At 42.0% G+C, this 22,593-nt stretch overlaps 1 protein-coding gene across 2 annotated transcripts; it reads left to right on the top strand.

The window, feature by feature from the left end:
• Positions 1-1,604: 1,604 nt before the first annotated feature.
• On the top strand, positions 1,605-20,723 carry LOC147418123 (uncharacterized). Of its 2 annotated transcripts, none has more exons than XM_086507578.1 (8): positions 1,605-1,753; positions 2,385-2,608; positions 13,098-13,333; positions 18,008-18,257; positions 18,751-18,896; positions 19,285-19,490; positions 19,588-19,712; positions 19,797-20,723. In XM_086507578.1, the coding sequence occupies exons 2-8, from the start codon at positions 2,413-2,415 to the stop codon at positions 20,378-20,380; spliced, it is 1,743 nt and encodes a 580-aa protein (XP_086363704.1). In that variant the 5' UTR covers positions 1,605-1,753; positions 2,385-2,412; the 3' UTR covers positions 20,381-20,723. The 2 variants fall into 2 exon arrangements, with proteins under 2 accessions (XP_086363704.1, XP_086363702.1); XM_086507576.1 differs by having other exon boundaries at positions 1,692-2,110.
• The last annotated feature ends 1,870 nt before the right edge of the window (positions 20,724-22,593 follow it).

Below are 22,593 nucleotides of genomic sequence, written 5' to 3' on the forward strand. Positions count from 1 at the left end.
AAGAAGTCCATGGTAAGTTTATTCGTCGCTAATCACATGTCGCTTTATCATTTTTTGAAGAATATAAGTTTATTTTTAAGAGCTTGAATATCTTATTTTATTTATCTTTGTTTGGTTAGAGATGGCCTACCACTCTATAGTGACATGGATGCACGTGCAACCACTAACATTTGTCTATGGTCATTAACTATTTTGTCTATAATAATCAATTATTTCACAAAAAAAGTTCACACGAGTTACACAATTGTGTTATAGATCCACGGTTTTAGAGAGGGCCTTTACATGTTGATGATGTTGTTTGCATCATTGAGGACTTTGAAGTTGTTTGGTACAGCAAAATGAGACTTATTGAAAATGGTTTATTAATTTTTGTTTTGTAGTTTATGATTTAACATTGAGTATGTTTTTGTAAACAGGAACCATTATTATCGACGATATATTTTGTTGGGTGCTTACCACCATACTGATGGCTTGCAGGGATATTATCACATTAAAGTTAATATTGACCATGATAATGGCCATGCCTATGTGAGTATTCATGAGGTGGAGAAACCAACTCCCACTTAATATATGTTATTCATATGGTGGCAGTTGTGTCGGCTGGAGGCTAGAGATGTATGTGTTGGGTCGGGCGAAGTGTGCATCGCATTGGACCTTGGGTAGTGCGGACACCAAGTGATGCTTCGAGGACCTTATTTTATTGATGGTGATGGTCATTTATGTAGCTTGGCATACATTGAGTGTTGGAATTTATGTAACTTGACACACATCTTAGAATGTACTCCTCTCTCCCTCTTCTTCTCTACAGACAAACTTCTTGCTTGATTTTAATTATGGTATGAGGAAAAACTATTAATTATGGTTCAATTACTCCTTGCTTGATTTTAATTATGGTTTGAGAAAGAACTATTAATTATGGTTCAATTACGTAGATGATGATAATATAGTGCAAGATGTTGTAGAGTTTGATGTCATTGAGTTCTATTTTTTTGTGAGTGAACCTTGGTATACTCTTGATTTACCATGTCCATGTTAGAGATATATATATATATATATATAGAGAGAGAGAGAGAGAGAGAGAGAGAGAGAGAGAGAGAGAGAGAGAGAAGGGTTGTGGGGTGTAACTCTCCCTCATACACACCACCGCTCTAAACGATAGCAAAGAGCTTTCATTACTTTGGTCTTCTATAGTGTGTGTGTGTGTGTGTGTACGCGCGAGAGAGAGAGAGAGAGAGAGAGAGAGGAGAGAGAGAGAGAGAGAGAGAGCGCACACACACACACAGAGGTGATGTAGTGAGGGATGCCAACAAAGAAAAAAAAGAGAGAATGTGATACACACACACACATATTTATATATACACACATAGAGACGTACATAAATACTCACATACTTGAGTTGGGAAACTATATAGGCTTGACCTATTGGTATAAGCGAACGAGAACCACCGGAGACGTTGGTACATACTTAGATGAGTGAGCTTGACATATTGTATAGGAATGATCCCTTGGTAAGAACGAACGAGACTCGCTAAAGATGAGTCGCGTGAGCTCATAGCATTTAAAAGATCATGATTTTTCACAAAACTTTTAAGCCTACTTGGGACACTTGTGAAACACTTGCCGAACAATGGAAATTGATCTATTACTAAGGCCTTTAGCGGGCCAAAAAGAAAAATCAAAGAAAGAGATCAGAGACCATCTATCCAACAAAAATTCAAAGCAATGTGGAGGAAGGCTGTCGTTCAATGTGAAGGTAGGCTTCTTGTCACCGATCTCCTGCAACTCACAAACAGTCATTCAAGCTTATGCGAAAGGTTCGTACATTCGCAAGCAGTAATTCTAGCTCATGCAACCTCATGCTCTCGCAAGGAGTGTCGCTGATATCTTTCCAGCGATGGAGTCGTTTTAGGGAACTTACACACTGCGCCTGTGTCTGCCAATGAACCCCATCAACGCCCATGAGAATCGTACATGTTGGTTTGGGCAGCAGGTTCCGCATTATATCTATACCTACAGCAAGCTCTGCGTTTTGCCAGACTTCTAGCTAACAACTTGATCAGCGCCGTTTCTCTGAGCCCCTGCCTTCTCGATGGCCTCCACACAGATTAATGTGAGCCCCTTTTTGATTCAAGTCTACTTCTACGCAGACCGAGGACTCCACTGGAGCCATATGAAGAGAGAGAGAGAGAGAGAGAGAGAGAGAGAGAGAGAGAGAGAGAGAGAGAGTAAGTACACCCCTCATGCCTCTAAATAGGTGAGGCAGATCATTAACATCCTGGGCCAATTATAATCACCAACCACAGTTTTAGTTGTATTAGTTTATGGCATGGGATGTTTTTACATATGACTTTTTGCTAATTTATTCACTCTTTTTTCTTCCACAGGATTGAGCTCAACCAGGTGTAGTTAGTGATGTGTACACACAGGTGCTGGCATGTGACTACGCTTGACCCATTCCATCACTTGGCTCAAAAGAAGTGGAGAGCAATCAGTATGCTATCTGTCTCATCTCCTGTTAAGAGCCCTCCCCTTCCCAAAGAAGGTCCATCACTTCCAAACACCAGATTCAAAAATTACCCATTGCGCAAGAAAAGCTCAAGAAAAAGGGGTGAGTGAGCTCATGTAACTTAGATCCATTTCCATGGTGATATCAAGAGTTGCAAATAGCAGTCTCCATTGGTTGGTTTTCCTAGTATGAGCTTTATATATATATATATATATATATATATATATATATATTATATATATATATATATATATATATATATATATATATATATATATATATATATATATATATATAGAGAGAGAGAGAGAGAGAAGAGAGAGAGAGAGAGAGAGAGAGAGATTGGAAAGAAGTTTCACACACACATACACACATATGTATGTATGTATGTATGTATGTATGTGTGTGTGTGTTGTGTATGTGAATCTCTCTCTATGTATACGTGTGTGTGGGTGTGAAACTTCTATGCAAGCTCTCTCAATGTATGTGTGCATATACATACATATATACACACATACATAGAGAGAGCTTGGAAAGAAGTTTCACACACACACACACACATAGAGAGAGCTTGTACATACACACATATACATACATACATACACACATACATCGAGAGAGCTTGAAAAGAAGTTTCACACACACATATATGTGTGTGTGTGCGATTTGCCATTTCCCCTCTCGCTTTGCTATTTGTGACTAGCTCCAATCATCCTTGAGCATCATTTCTGGCAAGATTCTGGATCTTTCATTTGTTATACGCGAACTCTTTATGGTGCATTTGTTAAATATTTGCAACGTATACGCAACAGTGACAACAATTGACATCATGGTTTTTAGAGGGGACCGTCGCTAGACTATTCCACACCCAATTACCCTCTCCTTTCTTGCCTTACCTTTCCTTTTGTGTGACTTAATGGACGACATATAATCCATGGTGTGAACCATTGTGTTACATGTTTACCATGATCCTCTATCTCCTGCCTCGGCTAGCTATCTAGATATCTTAAATGCTCTGTGTCATAATGTCACAGGGACTAGCACCATAGTCACATGGGGACGAGGACGGGTCTCGGGGACGTGACAGGTCCCGAGCATGGGGGACAGGTTAGGGGGCGCGTGTTAAAAAACACTTGTTCTATACTAGACAACACTAGGAGCACAAGATTGCAAAGAAAAAGTGGGGTTTACACTCATAAATACCAAAATATAACATGCGGTAAGAACGCGGCGAGCATGCGCCGCACATGTTGACGTGATCATTGATGATCAATCATCATACTCAAAGGGGTAAAGTAATGATGTACAAGTGAAGAGTGGATTATAAGAGTCTGGTGGGAGACATTTGCATATAGCTTAAAACTTTGAAAAGCCTAGAAAAAGGGTGTGGGTCCTCTGTCCACGTCCCGCTTGCAAGTGTCACTGGGGACCCGCGTCTCGGGATGCGTCCCCTCTGTGTCCCATGTGAGGGACCTGTCCCTGTCGTGTCTCCCCGTCCCGTCCCGTCCCGTCCCGCGTCCCCCGTTCCGTCCCTACCGAAAAGGGCCACGTCCCCGGGTCCCCTATTTCTATGACAGGCACCTCGTGCCAACGGAAAAGAACAGACTGAACAACTTTAAGCACTTCAAGTAACAACTAAATTGAAAGAGATGCAAGACATACGAGACGGGGAGTGGCGGAGTTCCAGCCCAAGAGAGCATTGGCCCCAAACGTTGGCGCTTCTTTCGATATTTCTTTATATTGCTTGAACTCAGTACAATGCCGGTACTCTTAAGCTCTATACCTCCACACTGAAGCGTGCCAGAGAATGATCCCATGGCACTTATGTAAAGGCCCTTTGGCCTCTCAAAAGAAGTTACATGAAAAGCATCAAACTCTAAAAGCGACTAGTCCAAAAGTTGATAGCGTGTTTTGTGGAAATCCGTAGAACTTTCACGTCATCAACGTAAATTGCGGGCGTCCGTATAGCTGCCACGTCAGCATGTCAGCGAGAAATCAGGAGCGTCCGTACTGTTGCCATGTCACATGCTCCACGCGATGTGCTGGTCCCACGTTATTTTAATGGCTCTAGGTCCCCTGGACCCTATCGGACGGGGTCCCGTAAGTTGGTGGGAACTCGTCTCTAAAAATAGGCCACTTGGAAAGACTATGCAAGTTGGTAAAACTTCTTCTTCTAGGGTTTAGGCCCCTCGGCGAGGATCTGCAAGCCGGCTCCGTTCTTTAGTGGCTTGACATGGTAGCAGTTTGTGACACATAATCGATGAAGGGGCATATCTATCTATGTAAAAAATAGTTGGGAATAATACCTCTATCAACATGGGTGGTGCAACTAACTTCGCTCTGATGATGTCATGTGGGACTAAAGGTTTACTGCGTATCATCTTTGCCATCAGAATGACCTGTGGACACTATCAGAGTCCATCAATGAGTAGCTAGGCCAGATGTCCATACTGTCATTGCATACATTAGTGTTGGAGTGATCAAGGTATCATATAGCAACCCTTTAGTCGGGGGTGAATCTAGGCTTATCCTGGATTCATCTAGGTATATATATCTTCGTGCTAGCATGGTGCTGACTAGTAAAGGTACCTTCCACTCGATACACCTTGGATTTGCTACCCTCAACTTTGTTCCTTGGAAGAATGCCATCTTGAGCATTGGTTGCCTTATAATTTGAACTGTAGACCACACTACATCCAAGAATCCCCATTCATGAACTGTGAACACATCACGTCTAGTATACTCCAAGATAATGAACTTTGAAACACATCCTGTCCATAATCCGACCAACAACAATGAATTGGTGCACTCATCCATAGTGTTTTAGATAGGTCTGATTCGTTCCTTGCCAAATGCATGTGCCTTGAACGCCGACCTACGGGTTCAAACATTGATAACTTGGACTCCAACACAATGGTCCAAATTAAGTATACAGAGGGCTATTTACCCCTCTATGCCACTCACAAGCCTCTCTCTGGTTGAAGCTAGTGGCGGCTACTTGACTAGAAATTTGGTGTCGTGGTCGCCGCCACGTGTGCCATGCAGATCTTCTCTATCAAATCTTTATCACCGTTATCTCTTGTCCAACTTGCCTTCACCTTTGCTTCTTTGCGAGTTCCTGCTTTTGTCTTTGGCTTCAAACTCCCGAGGCAAATGAAGCGTCGTGTCACATTTATAATTGTGGTCGTCGCACGTCGTGGAAATTGAAGAAGCTAACAAAGTCTTGCTACAGTCATCCTTGTCAAGCTTGCCTTTGCCATTGTCCTCTAGCGAACTCGTGCATTTGCTTTTGGCTTCACAATCTCGAGCCAAACAAATTGATGGTTTCCTTGAGTACTTCGCCCGTGCACAGGCTGCTAACTGGATGGTTGATATGCTTTTCATTGCCGATAGTTGGTTTTGGTCGATGTTGCTGGCACTCGAGCAAGGGAGGGGCTATGTACGTACAAGATCTGGAAATCCGGTTTTCTCGAACTGCGAAAGATGGCGGTACAAAACTCTACCAAGCCACTTTGCCAAATTTTTCCTCTATTGAGCTCCAATCTCCACTTTTTCCAAGCCACCACAAAGCATTTCAAAGGTGGTCGCAGGGTTTGCACCAAGCCGCTCGAGACACATTGCACATAGGGCTCTAGAACTCCACCTTTCAAGCCGATCCTGAAGGCCTCTGAAATTTTGAGCTACTGAATCCTCTCCTTCAAGGCACTTGCAAGCCATTTTTCCAAGGCCGTGCCAAAATCCCTTAACTCCACGTCACCATGCAATTGACTCTTGTTGTCTCTGTTGGCTACACATCGCCCAATTGCTAGCTCATAGCGTTTGAAAACGCTTGGTCAGAAGGTGGGATGCTGTGGGCACCGTAGCCAAAGAGGGGGCAGGGAAGTCTTTTATGTCGCTAAGAGACTGCAGAGGTGGAGCGTTTCAATACGTTGGCGAGGGGCAAGTACCCCGGCGCTGCCAAGGGATGCTATTCCGCTAGCGTTGTAAAACGCAGGTGCCCTCCGTTGCCAAGTCGCCTCCCTGCGGGCGTTTCAAAATGCAAAAGAGGGGGGTTTTTGCAAGTCGCTGCCAAAGGCCGTGAGAGGGCAGCGTTTTGAAACACTCGGCAGAAGGGGGAGCACTTGGGCGCGCCGGCACCTTGCGTCTTAAAACGCACGGTGCAGGGGGCAAAACGCCACCGACAAGGATGATGGAGGGTTGCAGAGTTTGATGGGTAAGTTTATTACCAAAAAATGTGTCGAACTTGATGCTTTGACCCCCATCCTTGAATTCCTTCTTTCTCCTTCTGCGTTCAAAATTGTCATACTTAGGTTCCCGAGTCATGTGATTCCTCTTCTTGTCAAAGACATTTCAAAAAGTATAGGCACCGACACTTGTTGAGGATACACATAAGCAAAGAGCTTGCACTAGCTACCGGAGCAGCTACCCATATCGCAGTCGCAGGAGCCTCGACCTACCACAGCTAGCTTCTTTACCTCATGAATGTAAAAGGGGGCTGTCTGCAAATTACGCCACAAACGAGCAGCAGATTACGCAAGCCTAAGTGGTGAGCACATTATTTATGCCAACGACTCACTCGCTCACCTATTCAACAAGGCATTGGCTGAGGCTTTGTCTATTGAGTGGACAATGCACATGAACGCACCGATCCACAAGGTCGACGGGAATATGCTCAACCCGAGCAGCTACAGGACTAGGAAAACATAAAAGGTCGAGAGATAAAATGTTGCCCTAGCAGAAGGCTAAGTGATCCGGCAAAGGAAGGGAGCGCTTGGGCTTGAGGAGGGTAGGAATAGTGCGCCTATTGCTCTGATACCATGTCCGAGTGCCCAATGGAGGGAGAGAGATAATGGCACAGAGAGAGAGAGAGAGAGAGAGAGAGAGAGAGAGAGAGAGAGAGAGAGAGAGAGAGAGAGAGATGGACAAAAGGCTGGCAAGTCCAATAACTCCATATGGCAAACTCTATGAATGATACAAGACAAAGGACAAAGGGTCCCCTAGGCCACATATATAGTGAGTCAGGGCAAGGTCCGACAAATATCTCTATCAAATACCACGAACAAAAATAAAACCCTCCATCATAAACATATGAAAAAGGCCTGAGTCGAGCAAACTGCCGGTGCAAACCCTAAATATGCAAGAGATCCCTGTTGAACAAGTGTAGGGCTGGTAAATCCACAACCACGGGCCAGTGGCCGTGTAATGAGAAGCCTATAAACAAGAGAGAAAACTAGAAGGCGAACATAACTCTAACAGTCGACGGGCTTAAATTCATGTTCCAAGATAATGCGCATAAATACAATCTGACCACCCCACAAGCTACAATTTACTATATTGAAAGGCTTGGAACTTTATGCGCTCACACAGCAAGCACTTGATCAAAAAAAAATCTTAATTTTTCTAGAGATTGGCTTTGTAAGTCTCTTCTTCATAATAATCCCCCAACCCCAGCGACTATTTTTAATGCTTTTTGAAGCCACTATTTTTGGCAACTTTGGGAGCACTAGAACCTTTGAATATATTTCTTGGGGATTGTTTCTTGGGATGAGTCTGTGGTCACATAGATCAAAGCAACCTCTCAACAATTGTATCAAAAGGGGCGCCAAACTTTGGGGCCAATACCTCTGGAAGAGGAACTCCGCCACTTCGTGTGGAGTTTTGAAGAAAAAGTATTAAAGGTTTTTGTCTTGTTTGTGTGTTGCTAAGGATTTATGGTATTGTCAATGACAAGCTGCCAACTAGTCACAATGGTATCGCAAATTCACTCGATCCTTCTTCTATCTAATTTTTTCAGCATGCTCTACAGACTATAACAAGAGACTCACATCAAGAACAGGAACATGTCTCACAGACAATTTTGCGAGAGGATGATTCCAATGGAAATGACCGTTCAAACAATGACAAAGCAATTGAGAAGTAGTATGATGGATTTACTCAACAACTCTCTTGAGAAGAATCCAAAATCTACAGACAGTTGGAAGTGAGCACTTAGACAAAGAGGTTGATGAAATTTGCACAAGATCAGGCCTACACAATATTTGAAGAACCAACCAAATCTTGATTTTTACCATACATGATAGAAGGCTACCAAACAATCACTAAAGTCAGTAATGAAAATCAAAGCAGAGCCAAAGTCTAAGAAGCGCTCTCCTCTGAAAGAAGAGGACGTTGAATCCACAATCGAATGCAAAATCAATGAGTTGATGAAGCACTGAGAAAGGGACGAAAGTCCGAGTCTTTCCCCAATTATTTGGGTCAATGATCTACATCTGAAGAACTTGCAACACCACCCATGTGTTCCCTTCAAAGATGACACTCTTCCTCTTCTCTCTTTTCAAGCGAGGAAGATCGGTGGGAGTCGAGCAAGCAAAAACACCAAAAGATCAGGTCTCGACGAGGTAGAAAGAGCTATCGACGCTCAGACATTGACACTACCTCTTCTGACAATTCTCGAGGCTCTCTGAAGCTCTTTCATGAGATATGGCTTACTTTGCTCAACAAGAAGTGGAATATGTTCATCTCTTGTGCTTCCGCAAAGGCCTGCCGTTTACTATGGGTGAGTCTCCTCTCTCTCCGATCCTCCTGATGCAAGTACTCCTCATAAATGTTTGGTGAAAGTTCCTCAGGGTGTAAGCGTCGACTTATACATGGCTAGGGCACTACATGACCATTTGGTTCAAGGACTGCTCTAATACTTGTAGCACAAGCATCACACTTGAGTACAAACGACTTTTGTAGATTGGGAAGAATAAGGACAAGATGAGTCAAGAGCTTTGTCTTCATTCTTTAGGCATAGATTTCTTCAAAAGACCAAGTGAAAACAATGCCCTTTTTTGTTAAATCATGCACCCTTGTTGGCATGTCATGGCATGACAAGGTAGATGCCAACGTTTGACAAAGGATCGTCACTATACAACACCATGGCAAATCGATCACTTAAGATCCACTTTGAAAGTCCAGCCATTTGCGATTCTTCTACTTAGGCCCCATCGTATATCCACTTAGTGGTAATCATTTTCTTCCAATAGGTTTTCTATTTTGGAAATTGAAGGGTTATGGTCTAAGATTGTTTCAATTTTCTTGACCCCAGATACGCAGTTTGTTGACCAGTCTTAGACCGTCTTTGGACCTACAAAAGTAGTCTTCTTGACCCACTTGAGACACTATTATGGCTAAGTTGTCCAAACCCGCCTGAACGGTCGAACATGATCCCAAGATTGGTCTCAACTTTTGGATGGTACTCCCAAACCCATTAGGATGGTCGTACACTCAACCATTTTTAACCATCAGATAGCATCCCAGGTTCTGTGTTAATGGTAGTATGTCGTCCGAGGAATCCTTTTACTATCACTTCAAACGACCAAGTAATTCTAGGATTCGTTCTGCACTATTTATGTGACAATTCATGTTTTCTTAGTTTGTGGTTGCATAGACTGTATCTTTGGATTGCATGACTTCTCGGAAAGCATATATGCCTGGATCAGTGAGTGCTTATATGTTTGAGGTGGAATGTCTATAGCATTTTATTTCAGTTCACCATTGTGGTGATTCTAGTGTATCAGGGACATCGTGGAAGAGTTCAATGCGGACTTGGATGTGATCCAGTATGGAGCAAGATGTAAATGTTGAAAAAGCTAGTGTGCATTAGAGTGTGCTCTGTGTGGAGAAGGCCATTATACGTGGATGGTTACGTAAGAAATGTGGAACAAAATAGGATCTTGTAGCAAGGTGAGTAGAGAGAGATACGATGCAAAGTAGATTAGTGGCAAATCGAAAATTTAGATTAGCACACTATTACAAAGTGATGGCGTCATCCACCCATGCGCTCTCAAGGTAGAGTTTAGATGGCGATATAGACAACTAGAGCAAGTAGGAATACAAGGGACTGGCTATCAACAGGGATGTGTGTGTACAATGGCTCATGGAGATGGCCTCCTTTTATAGATGTAAGAGATCCTAAACTGGCTGCCCTCTCTCATGAGAGAGAGTCATCCAGATTCCATGCACCCATGTGTAGTTGCCCTTGTATAGTCAAGTCCAAGTAGAACTTGGCCATGCGTCCATGTGTAGCCGCCCTTGCGTAACCAAGTCTAAGTAGAACTCGGCCATTGGCCATTGACGGTTGAATGCCGGCCAGTGGCCAAAGACCACTGGCCACTGGCCACCGTCCAAAGACCATGGACCTTCGACCCCACTGGCCATTAACTTACCTGCCATTAGCTAGCCGATTGTCGATTACTTTTTGGTTGCAGTATGGACAAGGTTTTCCAACGAGAAGGAATATTCCAGTGAATCGCTCCTAAATTTTACTCGGTACCATCCACGATCCCAAATAAAGACCTCATCAACGTGCAAGTTGGAATCCGCCAAATATATGTGCATTATTGGCTTCTCCTCATATGGGTGCCTTCCAAAATAGCAATATACATTGTGGTGGGCAAAACTTATAGGGGGGCATTGCAAGTATACTAATAGGTCATGGATATGTTTGGATGATGTTAGTGTCTTTGGTGCTATTAGTTTTGAATGTGCATGCTCACACAGTCTTAGGTACCGTGAGGCCTATATCTTCCAACCTAGTAACCTTGATCTCCTTCACAAGTGAACCAAGATTTTATACCACAAAGCTTGAATAGGGAATTCATTGTCTTTATTATAGTTAAGGTCACGGATACCACAAAATCGATGCCCTAATGAAGACCTTCCCATGCCAACATTAAAAAGAGGTTGTCAAGTGCAGCGGAATTGAAATGGTGACAAGATCTAAACTTAACACTCCACAAATCTTTACTTCTTTCCTTGCTTGAATGGGTGCTACTTAGCACGAATGATGGTTCCTTTTATTTCCTTGTAGAGAGAGAATATGAGAGGTAGTGATGTGGGGAGAGAGAGAGAGAGAGAGAGAGAGAGAGAGAGAGAGAGAGAGAGAGAGAGAGAGAGAAGGAGAATGACACCTGATGGGGTCCCAACCAACCCTCTCAAGGGCCCCCCACACCGTTTCCAATGTGGTATTTGCTTTTGATTGCGTAAATGGAATGTACACACATGCAATACCTCAAATGCAGACTCTACTGACTCGACTGGGGAATGTTGCCGCGGTAACTCTTTAAAATGAAGCACCTCAGGGGCTGATTTGATGCACCTTTGGATCCATCTAGATGAGGAGTTGCTAATGGCCACCAAGGGGTAGATTTGTGGCTGATTTACACTCTCGATGTGAGAGGAATGAAGGGCTGAAAACGCAGATGATGATAAAGCAGATAATGGACAGCAATTTGAGCACTCGATGCAGCGAGGGAATAGCCGAGGAGAGGGTCAATGAGCTGCTGAACGGGCTGCAATAGAGAGTGCACATTTAGCAAGCGAGAGGCTTTTCGGGCGAGGGGATGCGCCAAAAGCTGAAAATGCTCGGTTGATTTGCTGGTCCGAAGCGGCTTGTGATGAGATCCAAAACGCCAAGGCTGAAAATTGCAAATCGCAGAGGCTGATCTGCAAAAACGCTAGGGCTTGTTGCTAGCGCTGGCTCATCTGATGGAAAATGCTGGGCTGATGCTCCTTATATAGGGTAGGGTTATTGCTTAAGTATCTCTGAATACTTAGGTATAAATCATTAGAATGATTTATCAATAAACTTGACTAGGGAAAGTTTTGGGGTGAAACTGTCGCACTTCGCCAAATTGGAAATACGATTGACGCAGGGAATGGCTCGTTGGATTCCTCTAACCTAGAACTACATGCACGCCATGCATGATTTCCACCGTTGTGTAACATCTGTCAAAACGCTTGTACAAGAGGGTTGCAAAACTGTAAAACCTAATCTAATGGACTCGTTCGGACATGTAAGTCCTGCAAACAGGCTCATAAAATTGCAGGTACTAATCCTTCTAGGATTCTAAACACTCCTATCTAGAGATGTGTACAGAATTGGCCCTAGAAGTCGATGAAGCATGTCCATGTGGCATACAGAGCCATGTGCAAGTAACAGAGGTGTGATCAGGAGTGAAGATCGAACCAATCGCTTTATCACAGTTTGTGTCTTGAAAGCTATTCTCTTGTTTCTAGAACCTTACCATTTCCATGTTGTGTTGTCGCGTGGCTTTGATAGTATCAAGTACGAAACATTTTGTTGGCCAAAGAGTTGATGAAACATAGATGCAAACTACAATCCTGGAAAATTAACAATCTTCAAGATTTCCAAGTTCGTTGTGAACTTTTGCAATCTTTTCATCTGTTTGTGTGCAAAAGCGTGCGTGCTATTATGTTTAAGATTCACTTGGCTGCATGCATTTTTCTACCTTTTATTGTTTCAAAGAGTTCTGATTATAATTTCTACTCATGCAATGAACCCATTATCTACTGCAGGCCTATATTTCATAAGATTTTGCTACATCCACGGATTTTCTTGGATTGTTTGCTAAGAGTCTTGATTATATGTGTGGTTCTAGTCATGGTGATTGTGCAACAAACTGATTGCATGCTTTGGTTTGTAATTCATTTCATAACACTGATTACATTAAGAGGTACTATGAAAGGTGTGAAGAGGGCTTTAGTGCACTTTTGTCACCAGTGATTGGGAACTCTGATTTTGTAGGTGGCGCCAGAAAAGGAAGGGGCTGGGTTCATGGCAATGAGCTAGTTGATGATAGTGTACCTATTGTCCTCAGTACAAGAGCATTTGCCCTTGCAAAGCTTGTGAGACAAGAATCATGCAGGGAGGCAATCTGGAAATTATTAGATATGAGCTTACCCACTCATGATTATTGGGATGACATCATCAACGTTATTGTGCAATTGAAGCGTGACCGTGATTGGAAGCGTGCAATTGAGGTATTATTATAAAAAACTTTTATCACTGGTAGCACCTAGAGTCGTCAGCTAAAAAGAGAAGTTTTCATTGGATTGTAAGCGTACTTAAGATATTTTTCTTTGCTCCGGATATCATTCTAAACTGCTTGTTTACAGTATGAGAAATACTTGTAAAGTTTATATCGTCTTTTTTATGTTAATGCAAGTAATTTTCCCTTGGACCGTGGAGTAAGAATTTTAGTGGCTATTAAGCAGGCTTATGAATGATGCTGAAAATGGTTTGACATTGATGAAATAGGAACCTCCTAGATATCAGTTCCTTTGAATGTTGAACCCATCATTGAGAAGATCTTAAGTAGTGTAAGAAAAAAGGGAGCATTACCAAAATACCCCTCAAATTTCAAAAAATCCCAAAATGCCCCTCATATTTTGCCAAAAGTCCCCAAAATGCCCTTACAATTTTCCAAATCTCCCAAAATTTCCCTTGTTAATCTCGTATACATGTATAAAGGCTTTTTTTTTGCACTCTTCGTAGGAAGATTAGTCTCCCTCACCAAAGGATGATAGACCTAGGATATTAGATGGTATTGTGGGCTCTCAAGCTGAAAAGGCTCATTATTGATAGATAGAAATGCTTCTATTTATGAGCTCATCAGTGAAAATATTTATATAAGACACTTAAAGGTAGATCACTACCGTCAAAAAGAATAAACTATGCAAAAGCTGGAGCAATCCATTCAAAATATCACAAGGTTCTTTGGGACTAGCGGGCTCTTTTTGGGAATTTTCTGAAGAAAAAATAGAAGCAGGTATTGCCAGCTGACTCATTGTATTTGGTCAATTCTATTCATGATGGAGCTGATGGCTATATTGTCTTGTGGATGCCTAGCATGAATGTATAACTTGCACTTCACAGGTGAAAATGGTATTTTCTTGGAGTCATCAAAGTATATATTCAAGTCGTATTAGATGACATGCAAATTTTACATTGTGAAGCTTTTGCCCGAGTTGCGAGCAGTTGACATTCAAGAAAAATTATCTATCTTTAGTGGTGTTATGTATTGTCAATTCTGATTTTGGTGTATCAATTCTTCCCATCTAATGCTTTTGTTTAATTCTAGGCTTTTTTAAGTTGGCCTTGCCTTGCATCTCATTTATGTGTGTTGTTTGTTGTGGTGGCAGCTTGCGTGCATGCACACATACACGTGTACGTTTATACCTGACATATATATGTATGTCTGTATATGTATACGTATCTATATATACATACATATGTATCTATATATGTATACGTGTATACCTGACATATATATGTATGTCTGTACAGTGTATATGTATATGTATCTATATATACATACATATGTCATATACATATACATGTGTATGCGTGCATGCACACATACACATACACGGACACATACACGTGTATACCTGATATATATATGTATGTACACACACACACATTCATATATGTATGTATGTATGCATGCATGCATGCATGTATGTACATATGTACACATGTATGTATGTATGCATGCATGCATGCATGTATGTACATATGTGCACATAGATTTTAATCCTTGGGGCATCAGTTGTGGCAGTGACTCTCATTAGTTGGGACATATATAAGACATATCCAGTGGTGCATATACATGTCCACACACACACATTCACATAATGTATGCATGCCTGCATGTATGTACATACGTGCATGTAGATTTTAATCCTTGGGGCATTAGTTGTGGCAGCAACTCTCATTAGTTGGGACATATAAGACATATCCAGTGGTGCATCAGAAAATGAATTGTACCGTTGTGCACAAAGGGCTTGCACTGTCCAAAGAACCAAATCGGGGAACTGCATGACATAACGCATGGTATAGAAATTGCTTCCAAGGCTTTGCCCCTGGAAACAAACCTCGGACTTGAGTTTGGAAAGCAATGCGCTACTTTGCATCTGTGGGTTGATAACCCCCCAATCCACCCTCCTCTTGGGCCATAATAACAGTGGGCTAGTGAACTCTAAGAGAAGTATCTCCAGAGCCATCAGAACCTCCTGATAGAAAGTTGCACACTAATTCCAGGATGCAAAGACCAACGGGAGGTGGTAAACCAGGCTATCTCAAGAAGAACATGATTTACAATTGAAGTTTTGCAAGCCAATGGCATAGAGGATCAATGGCAAAGCTTCCTTCTAATGACTATAAGACCGGCTCAAACTGCTATTGGGGTGTACACCAATACCCAACCAAGATATTTGCAAGGCAGGCCCCGTGCCAACCAAGTGAAATGATCCTGCACTCCCCACTGAAGTCTGACACTGCTCGACTCCCACCAAAAATCAAAGGACTTGTGCCTGTTGATGATAGCACCATCAGCCAAGTAGCAGGTAGTGAGAGGTGGTCGTAAACTGTCCAGGATATGTGGAGCATACTAAGTAAACAACGAAGTACGTACTCCTGATCTAGTAAGTCAGGTTGCCCTTGCAAGGGCATGTGGAGACAACATAACTGAGGGGCCTTGCCTCTCAAGTAAAGGGACATGACCTTAGCAGAGAAAAAGAACGAAAACGGAGCCAGCGGTCATCTCTAACGCACAAAACGAGACAAAAGAAAATGATGTCCAATATGACCTCTGGGTATTGACATCACTAGAAGTAGATATATATAGATATATATACATATATATATATCTTTCAATCTTTTGCGGTGCGTATGCCCTATCAACTACCTCATTTTTGTGCAAATTTTTCGATTTAATGCTTCTTTTAGTGCTAGGCTTCATTATGGCTGAGTCTGCCCTTGATCTCCGGAGTCATGACAGAAACTCAGTACGCTGAACTTTGTGTTGATGTATGCTCATGTGTGTGTGTGTGTGGTGTGTGTTGTGTTTGGGAGCATATGTTAGTACCTAGTTCTACACCCACTATTGGGCACTGACGACGTTAGTGGGGATGTCGTGGTATTTAGTCAATACTATGCATGATGGAGCTGATGGTTATATTGTCTTGTGGGTGACTACCATGGGTCTGTACCTTGCACTTTCCTTTTAAGGGTGAATCTGGGCCTATCCTGGATTCATCTAGGTATATTTTTTAGTCGTATAGCGGACATGCAGACTTCACATTGTGAAGTTTTCGTCCGAGTTAGGACCAGTTGATATTGTGCTAATTCTTTCAATCTTTTGCGGTGCGTATGCCCTATCAACTACCTCATTTTTGTGCTAATTTTTCGATTTAATGCTTCTTTTAGTGCTAGGCTTCATTATGGCTGAGTCCGCCCTTGATCTCCGGAGTCATGACAGAAACTCAGTACACTGAACTTTGTGTTGATGTATGCTCATGTGTGTGTGTGTGTGTGTGTGTGGTGTGTTTGGGAGCATATGTTAGTACCTAGTTCTACACCCACTACTGGGCACTGACGACGTTAGTGGCGATGTCGTGGTATTTAGTCAATACTATGCATGATGGAGCTGATGGTTATATTGTCTTGTGGGTGACTACCATGGGTCTGTACCTTGCACTTTCCTTTTAAGGGTGAATCTGGGCCTATCCTGGATTCATCTAGGTATATTTTTTAGTCGTATAGCGGACATGCAGACTTCACATTGTGAAGTTTTCGTCCGAGTTAGGACCAGTTGATATTGTGCTAATTCTTTCAATCTTTTGCGGTGCGTATGCCCTATCAACTACCTCATTTTTGTGCTAATTTTTCGATTTAATGCTTCTTTTAGTGCTAGGCTTCATTATGGCTGAGTCTGCCCTTGATCTCCGGAGTCATGACAAAAACTCAGTACACTGAACTTTGTGTTGATGTATGCTCATGTGTGTGTGTGGTGTGTGTTGTGTTTGGGAGCATATGTTAGTACCTAGTTCTACACCCACTATTGGGCATTGACGACGTTGGTGGGGATGTCGTGGTATTTAGTCAATACTATGCATGATGGAGCTGATGGTTATATTGTCTTGTGGGTGACTACCATGGGTCTGTACCTTGCACTTTCCTTTTAAGGGTGAATCTGGGCCTATCTTGGATTCATCTAGGTATATTTTTTAGTCGTATAGCGGACATGCAGACTTCACATTGTGAAGTTTTCGTCCGATTTACGACCAGTTGAAATTGTGCTAATTCTTTCAATCTTTTGCGGTGCGTATGCCCTATCAACTACCTCATTTTTGTGCAAATTTTTCGATTTAATGCTTCTTTTAGTGCTAGGCTTCATTATGGCTGAGTCTGCCCTTGATCTCCGGAGTCATGACAGAAACTCAGTACGCTGAACTTTGTGTTGATGTATGCTCATGTGTGTGTGTGTGTGGTGTGTGTTGTGTTTGGGAGCATATGTTAGTACCTAGTTCTACACCCACTATTGGGCACTGACGACGTTAGTGGGGATGTCGTGGTATTTAGTCAATACTATGCATGATGGAGCTGATGGTTATATTGTCTTGTGGGTGACTACCATGGGTCTGTACCTTGCACTTTCCTTTTAAGGGTGAATCTGGGCCTATCCTGGATTCATCTAGGTATATATATATAATATATATATATATATATATATATATATGTATGTATATACACACATTTAAGCTCGAAGGCTGAAAACTTTAGTGAACAAATTTTAAACATTGTTTGGGTTAAGAAGGTTATGATGTTAGTGCATCATCCAAAGTTTGAACAGACAGGTTGTTTTTTGACAGATGTGTGAGTGGATTCTTCAAACCGAAAAATTTCGCCCTGATGTTCTATGCTTCAATCTTCTCATGGATGCATATGGAAGGAGCAATCAGTATCTGGAAGCAGAGAGAGTCTTCAAGCTTATGAGGAGTTCTAGATTTCTGGCCAATGAAGATACTTTCAATGTGCTCATAAGGGCGTACAGCAATGCTGGGCTGATTAACAAGGCAGAGGCAACTTTCATCATTATGCAAAAATTTGGCTATAAACCTGGTATTTTTTGCACCAGTTCTTTTGTAAGTGTGTGACAACGAGTTGAATATAAGGCTGAAAAGTGAGCCCTAATTTCTGAGCATGACTGTGCAGAGTGATGCATGGATATGTTGTGCGAAAATTTTATGCCCACTATTTGAAATTACATGTATGAACTGCTATCTTGTGATGTATTAAAGCACATTAGGTGTGCTTGTGTGAATTTTCTTGGAACAGTTTATCAAACAAATGAGCTTCAGATTACATGTTTTCTAACTATAATTAACGTTTGAGATGGTTTTAAAGAGTATTCCTTGATGAATGCGTGTGCAGCACTTCGCACATTGTGTTTCGTTGCGACTTCCTAGGGCTCAATTCGTATAATTGTTATTTTTGCTTTTTTACATTTCAGGTTAATAATCAAAGCTTACCACTAGCTTTGATCAAATGGAGAAGGTTACTTAAATATAGGAGCTTCTGCCATGGACTTACAATGCTGACAAACTTTCTACAGGAGTTGCTACTTTCAACACTCTTTTAGAAGTCTTTGGAAAAGCTGGACAAGTGGAGAAGGCAGAGAGCATCTATAAGAGAATGAAGAAATTTGATTGTTCACCTACAGCAAACACTTTTACACAAATGATTAATCTTTTTGGAAAGGTAAGAGGTGCCATTTTCAAACATGGGTTTTCTTTTGTGATGTCTGCTATGCATAAATAAGCACAGTAAAATTTTCTCTATCGAAGCACTTAAAGAGTATCAACAATGACAGAGGATTAGTAAAGAGTGTTCAAAATTTTGCTATTTAGTCTCATTGCCAAGTTGGCGTGTGATTATTGACTTTCTAAAACAAGCCTTAGCGAAGAAGAAAGTTGAGCATATGTTTCACTTTTGCATGTGTAAGCATTGAATGATCGAAGTTTTCTTTGGTATTATAGTTTGTAAATGAGTCCTTTCATTTAAAAGCCACATGTAGTTCCTGTTCATTTTTTTGTTTTAGAATGCCAATGTGACCCTTCATCTTATTATTGTAATGCTTTGTATGCAGGCAGGACATGTAAAGAGGGCAGAGAACTACTTTTGTCACATGGCAGCTGCCAACTGCACCCCCAATATATGCACTTACACAGTTCTTATGCAAGCATATGCCAAGGAAGGACTTTGCATGAAAGCAGAAGAGGTTTTTGAAGCATTGCAAGTTGCTGGGTGCGATCCAGATGCTTATGTCTACAATGCTCTTTTAGAAGCATACAGGTTTGTGACTTCATTTGTCCTTACAGGCACATGGGGTTAAAAAGTAGGCAGCTTGACTTCTCCTGACAAGTACACATCCTTGAATCTACATGTGCAGCCGGGGCGGCTTTCCTTTGGCAGCTGTTGAGGTTTTTCACAACATGCAGCAAATGAATTGCAATCCAGATAGAGCCTCCTTTGACATTCTGATCGATGCATTTGGGAGAGCAGGACTTGCTGAAGGTAAGCCTGCTATTTCAATCAATGCAAATGCATTGTTGCTTGAACATCACACAAGGATTTTGCTACTTCCGTTGGTTTGTATAGATGCGAAGAGATGGTTCTTGGAGATGAAGGCGGCTGGCTTTACACCAACTTTAAGGTCACATATGGTTCTTCTCAGTGCTTTTAGTAAAAGTGGCCGCGTTGCAGAGGCTGAGGAGGTGGTGGTGGAGATGCAGACTTCTGGGATAAAGCCCGACACGTTTGTCCTTAATGGTCTTCTTCATGCTTATGGAAATGCTGGCAATTACACCCAAATGAATGATCTGTTTAAAGCTATGGAGCAAGGTCTGTGTGATGTGGATATCACCACTTACAATACAATCATCAATAGCTATGCAAAAGCAGGATATGTGGACAAAGTAGAGGAGATTTTTGCACATATGGCAGAACGAAGTGTGAAACCAGATGTGTGGACATGGACATCTCGAATACATGCTTATGCGAGCAAGGGGCAGGACAAAAAATGTCTTTCTTTGTATAGAGACATGATAGCGAGTGGGTGCCGTCGGGATGCTGTTGTAGATAAGGTGCTCTTATCGTCTTTTTCCAGTCTAGAGGAAGCGGAGGATGCCCTTGAGGAGTTGGATACTGCATACAAACAGATGCTTGAAAGAACAAGTCAATGAGTGGTCCGATGGTTGCCAAGTATTTGGCATATCCTCTTGGGGTTGAGCAAGACGCTCACGAGTGTATCAAATCTTGATGAGGATAACACCTCAATGCTTGGCTATATAGTGGTGGCATACGTGTCCACACTACCCGGCCACCCACAAGCTCTCCGTCCTTTGGGTGCCCTCACCCCTAAACCCTGAACACTCTCTACAAAATCCATGCTATTATGCCCAGTGAATTTTGTACTGTAACCTATCAATTGCTAGGTATCCAAACCATGTGTAAGATTTGTATTCATGTACTCAAAACCCTTGTTTTATAATTTGAAAAACGATGTATGATGGTATATCAAAGCCATTCTGCTCCTTTAGTTACTTAAGCTTGAGACCCAAGGAAGGGTTTGATGCCTGGTTAGAAACTCAGGGAGTAGATGTCAATGCTTTGCATAGTGATACTGAGCTTGAGTGCCTGCAATCCCTCTTCTCATTTTGTTGCCACCTTTTTGACATGTTATCAAAGACCTTTTCTACATGGTATTAGAGAGAGCACATGAATGGGAGCGCCTTGTGAGATGCTATCATAAGAGAGGATTTCAACGACATTCTCAATCTGCACAAGATTTCAATGCTGTGGTTTTTGGACTGGGAGACTGTAAAACGGTGTTGGTTTTTTAGTCTGTGAGGAAGAGCATTGGTGTGATATATGGTGCCTTGGACAACCCATAGAAGCGCCAACCCAATTGCGAGTTACACAGTTGCCATCGTTAACACTAGTGAAGCCAGTGCTTAATACATATAATCCTGCAGCGTCTGTCCGTATGGCCAAGTCCAAACAGTTTAATGCTGGTGAAGCTAGTGATTCCCATCATATCATTTGAACAGGGCATATGGAGATGGATGCAAGCATTTCCTTTTGCTGTTTGGAGAGAGAGAGAGAGAGAGAGAGAGAGAGAGAGATGAAATATTTTATTAACCTCTTTAGAAGGCCAAAATGACCTATGAGACCAAAAAACTGCAATGCAGTGAATCTGATACAATGGAGAGAGAAATGTTATGAAATGAAATGTTATATTAACGTCTTCAAAAAGCCAAAGTGGCCTATGAGACCAGAAAGTTACAATGTGGTGGATCTGATACAAAGTGAAGGAGTACGAGCGGAAGTGCGACGCAAGAGAGAGTGCGAGAAGAAGAGCACGACGATATGGTGAACTCGCTTTACTGTAATGTGTAGAGCATAGTGAGTTCTTATTAGGTTTTTACAAAAGAATATGTGTACATACCTGGTGGTCCACCCACTTACCTGGGCGACCACATTGGGCTTTATACCTCAACAACCTCCCACTTAAAGTCCAATGTGGTACTTTAAATGTGAGATAAGCTACTATACAAGCTAATATACAAGAGATGTAGAGAAGTGATGTACTACCCTACACCTAATTGCTTGCGAAAATGTGCAAAGCTCTCTGAGGGAAGTCCTTTTGTAAGTAGATCGGTCAGATTTTTTGTGGTGTGAACTTTGACAAGCTGAAGTTGCTTATCCTCGAGCATTTCCCTGATGAAATGATACTTCACATCCACATGCTTTGTCTTTGAGTGATAAACTGGATTGCGAGCCAATTGTATAGCACTTTGACTATCACAATATAACACAGGCATCTCTTCTTTGATTCCCAAATCTGTTACTAGTCGATTAAGCCAAATTGATTCTTTGCATGCCTTTGATGCTGCAACATATTCAGCCTCTGTAGTAGACTGAGTAACACAATCTTGTAATCTAGAACGCCATGATACTGCTCCACCAGCCAATGTAAAGACATACCCTAACGTAGACTTTGGTTGTCTAAGTCACCTGCATAATCTAAGTCTGTAAAACCCTTTACACTTAGCTCCTGACTCCCATAGCATATACGTATACTCTTTGTAGCTTTCAGGTATCTCAATATTCCTTTCACTGCCTCCCAATGTTTCTTGCCTGGGTTTGACATGTATCGACTTACTACTCCCACTGCAAATGCAATGTCTGGGCGAGTAGCAATCATTGCATACATCAAACTACCCACTGCAGACGCATATGGAATCTTATCCATTTCAGCCTGTTCTTCCTCAGACAGAGGACAATCTTGTTTGCTAAGTTTCACATATGGTGGCAATGGAACACTCAATGCCTTTCCCTTCTCCATATTGAAACGTTGCAAAACCTTGTCAATATACTCTGTTTGAGATAACCA

The sequence above is a fragment of the Adiantum capillus-veneris genome, chromosome 30 (assembly GCF_014529385.1).
Source record: "Adiantum capillus-veneris isolate H3 chromosome 30, ASM1452938v2, whole genome shotgun sequence".
NCBI classification, from domain to species: domain Eukaryota; kingdom Viridiplantae; phylum Streptophyta; class Polypodiopsida; order Polypodiales; family Pteridaceae; genus Adiantum; species Adiantum capillus-veneris.

Coding starts and splice junctions, on each gene's coding strand:
- LOC147418123 (XM_086507578.1), top strand. CDS start 2,413: ATGTGTACACACAGGTGCTGGCATGTGACTACGCTTGACCCATTCCAT. Junction 13,334..18,007: donor ATTGGAAGCGTGCAATTGAG/GTATTATTATAA, acceptor GTTTTTTGACAG/ATGTGTGAGTGGATTCTTCA. Junction 18,897..19,284: donor TGATTAATCTTTTTGGAAAG/GTAAGAGGTGCC, acceptor CTTTGTATGCAG/GCAGGACATGTAAAGAGGGC.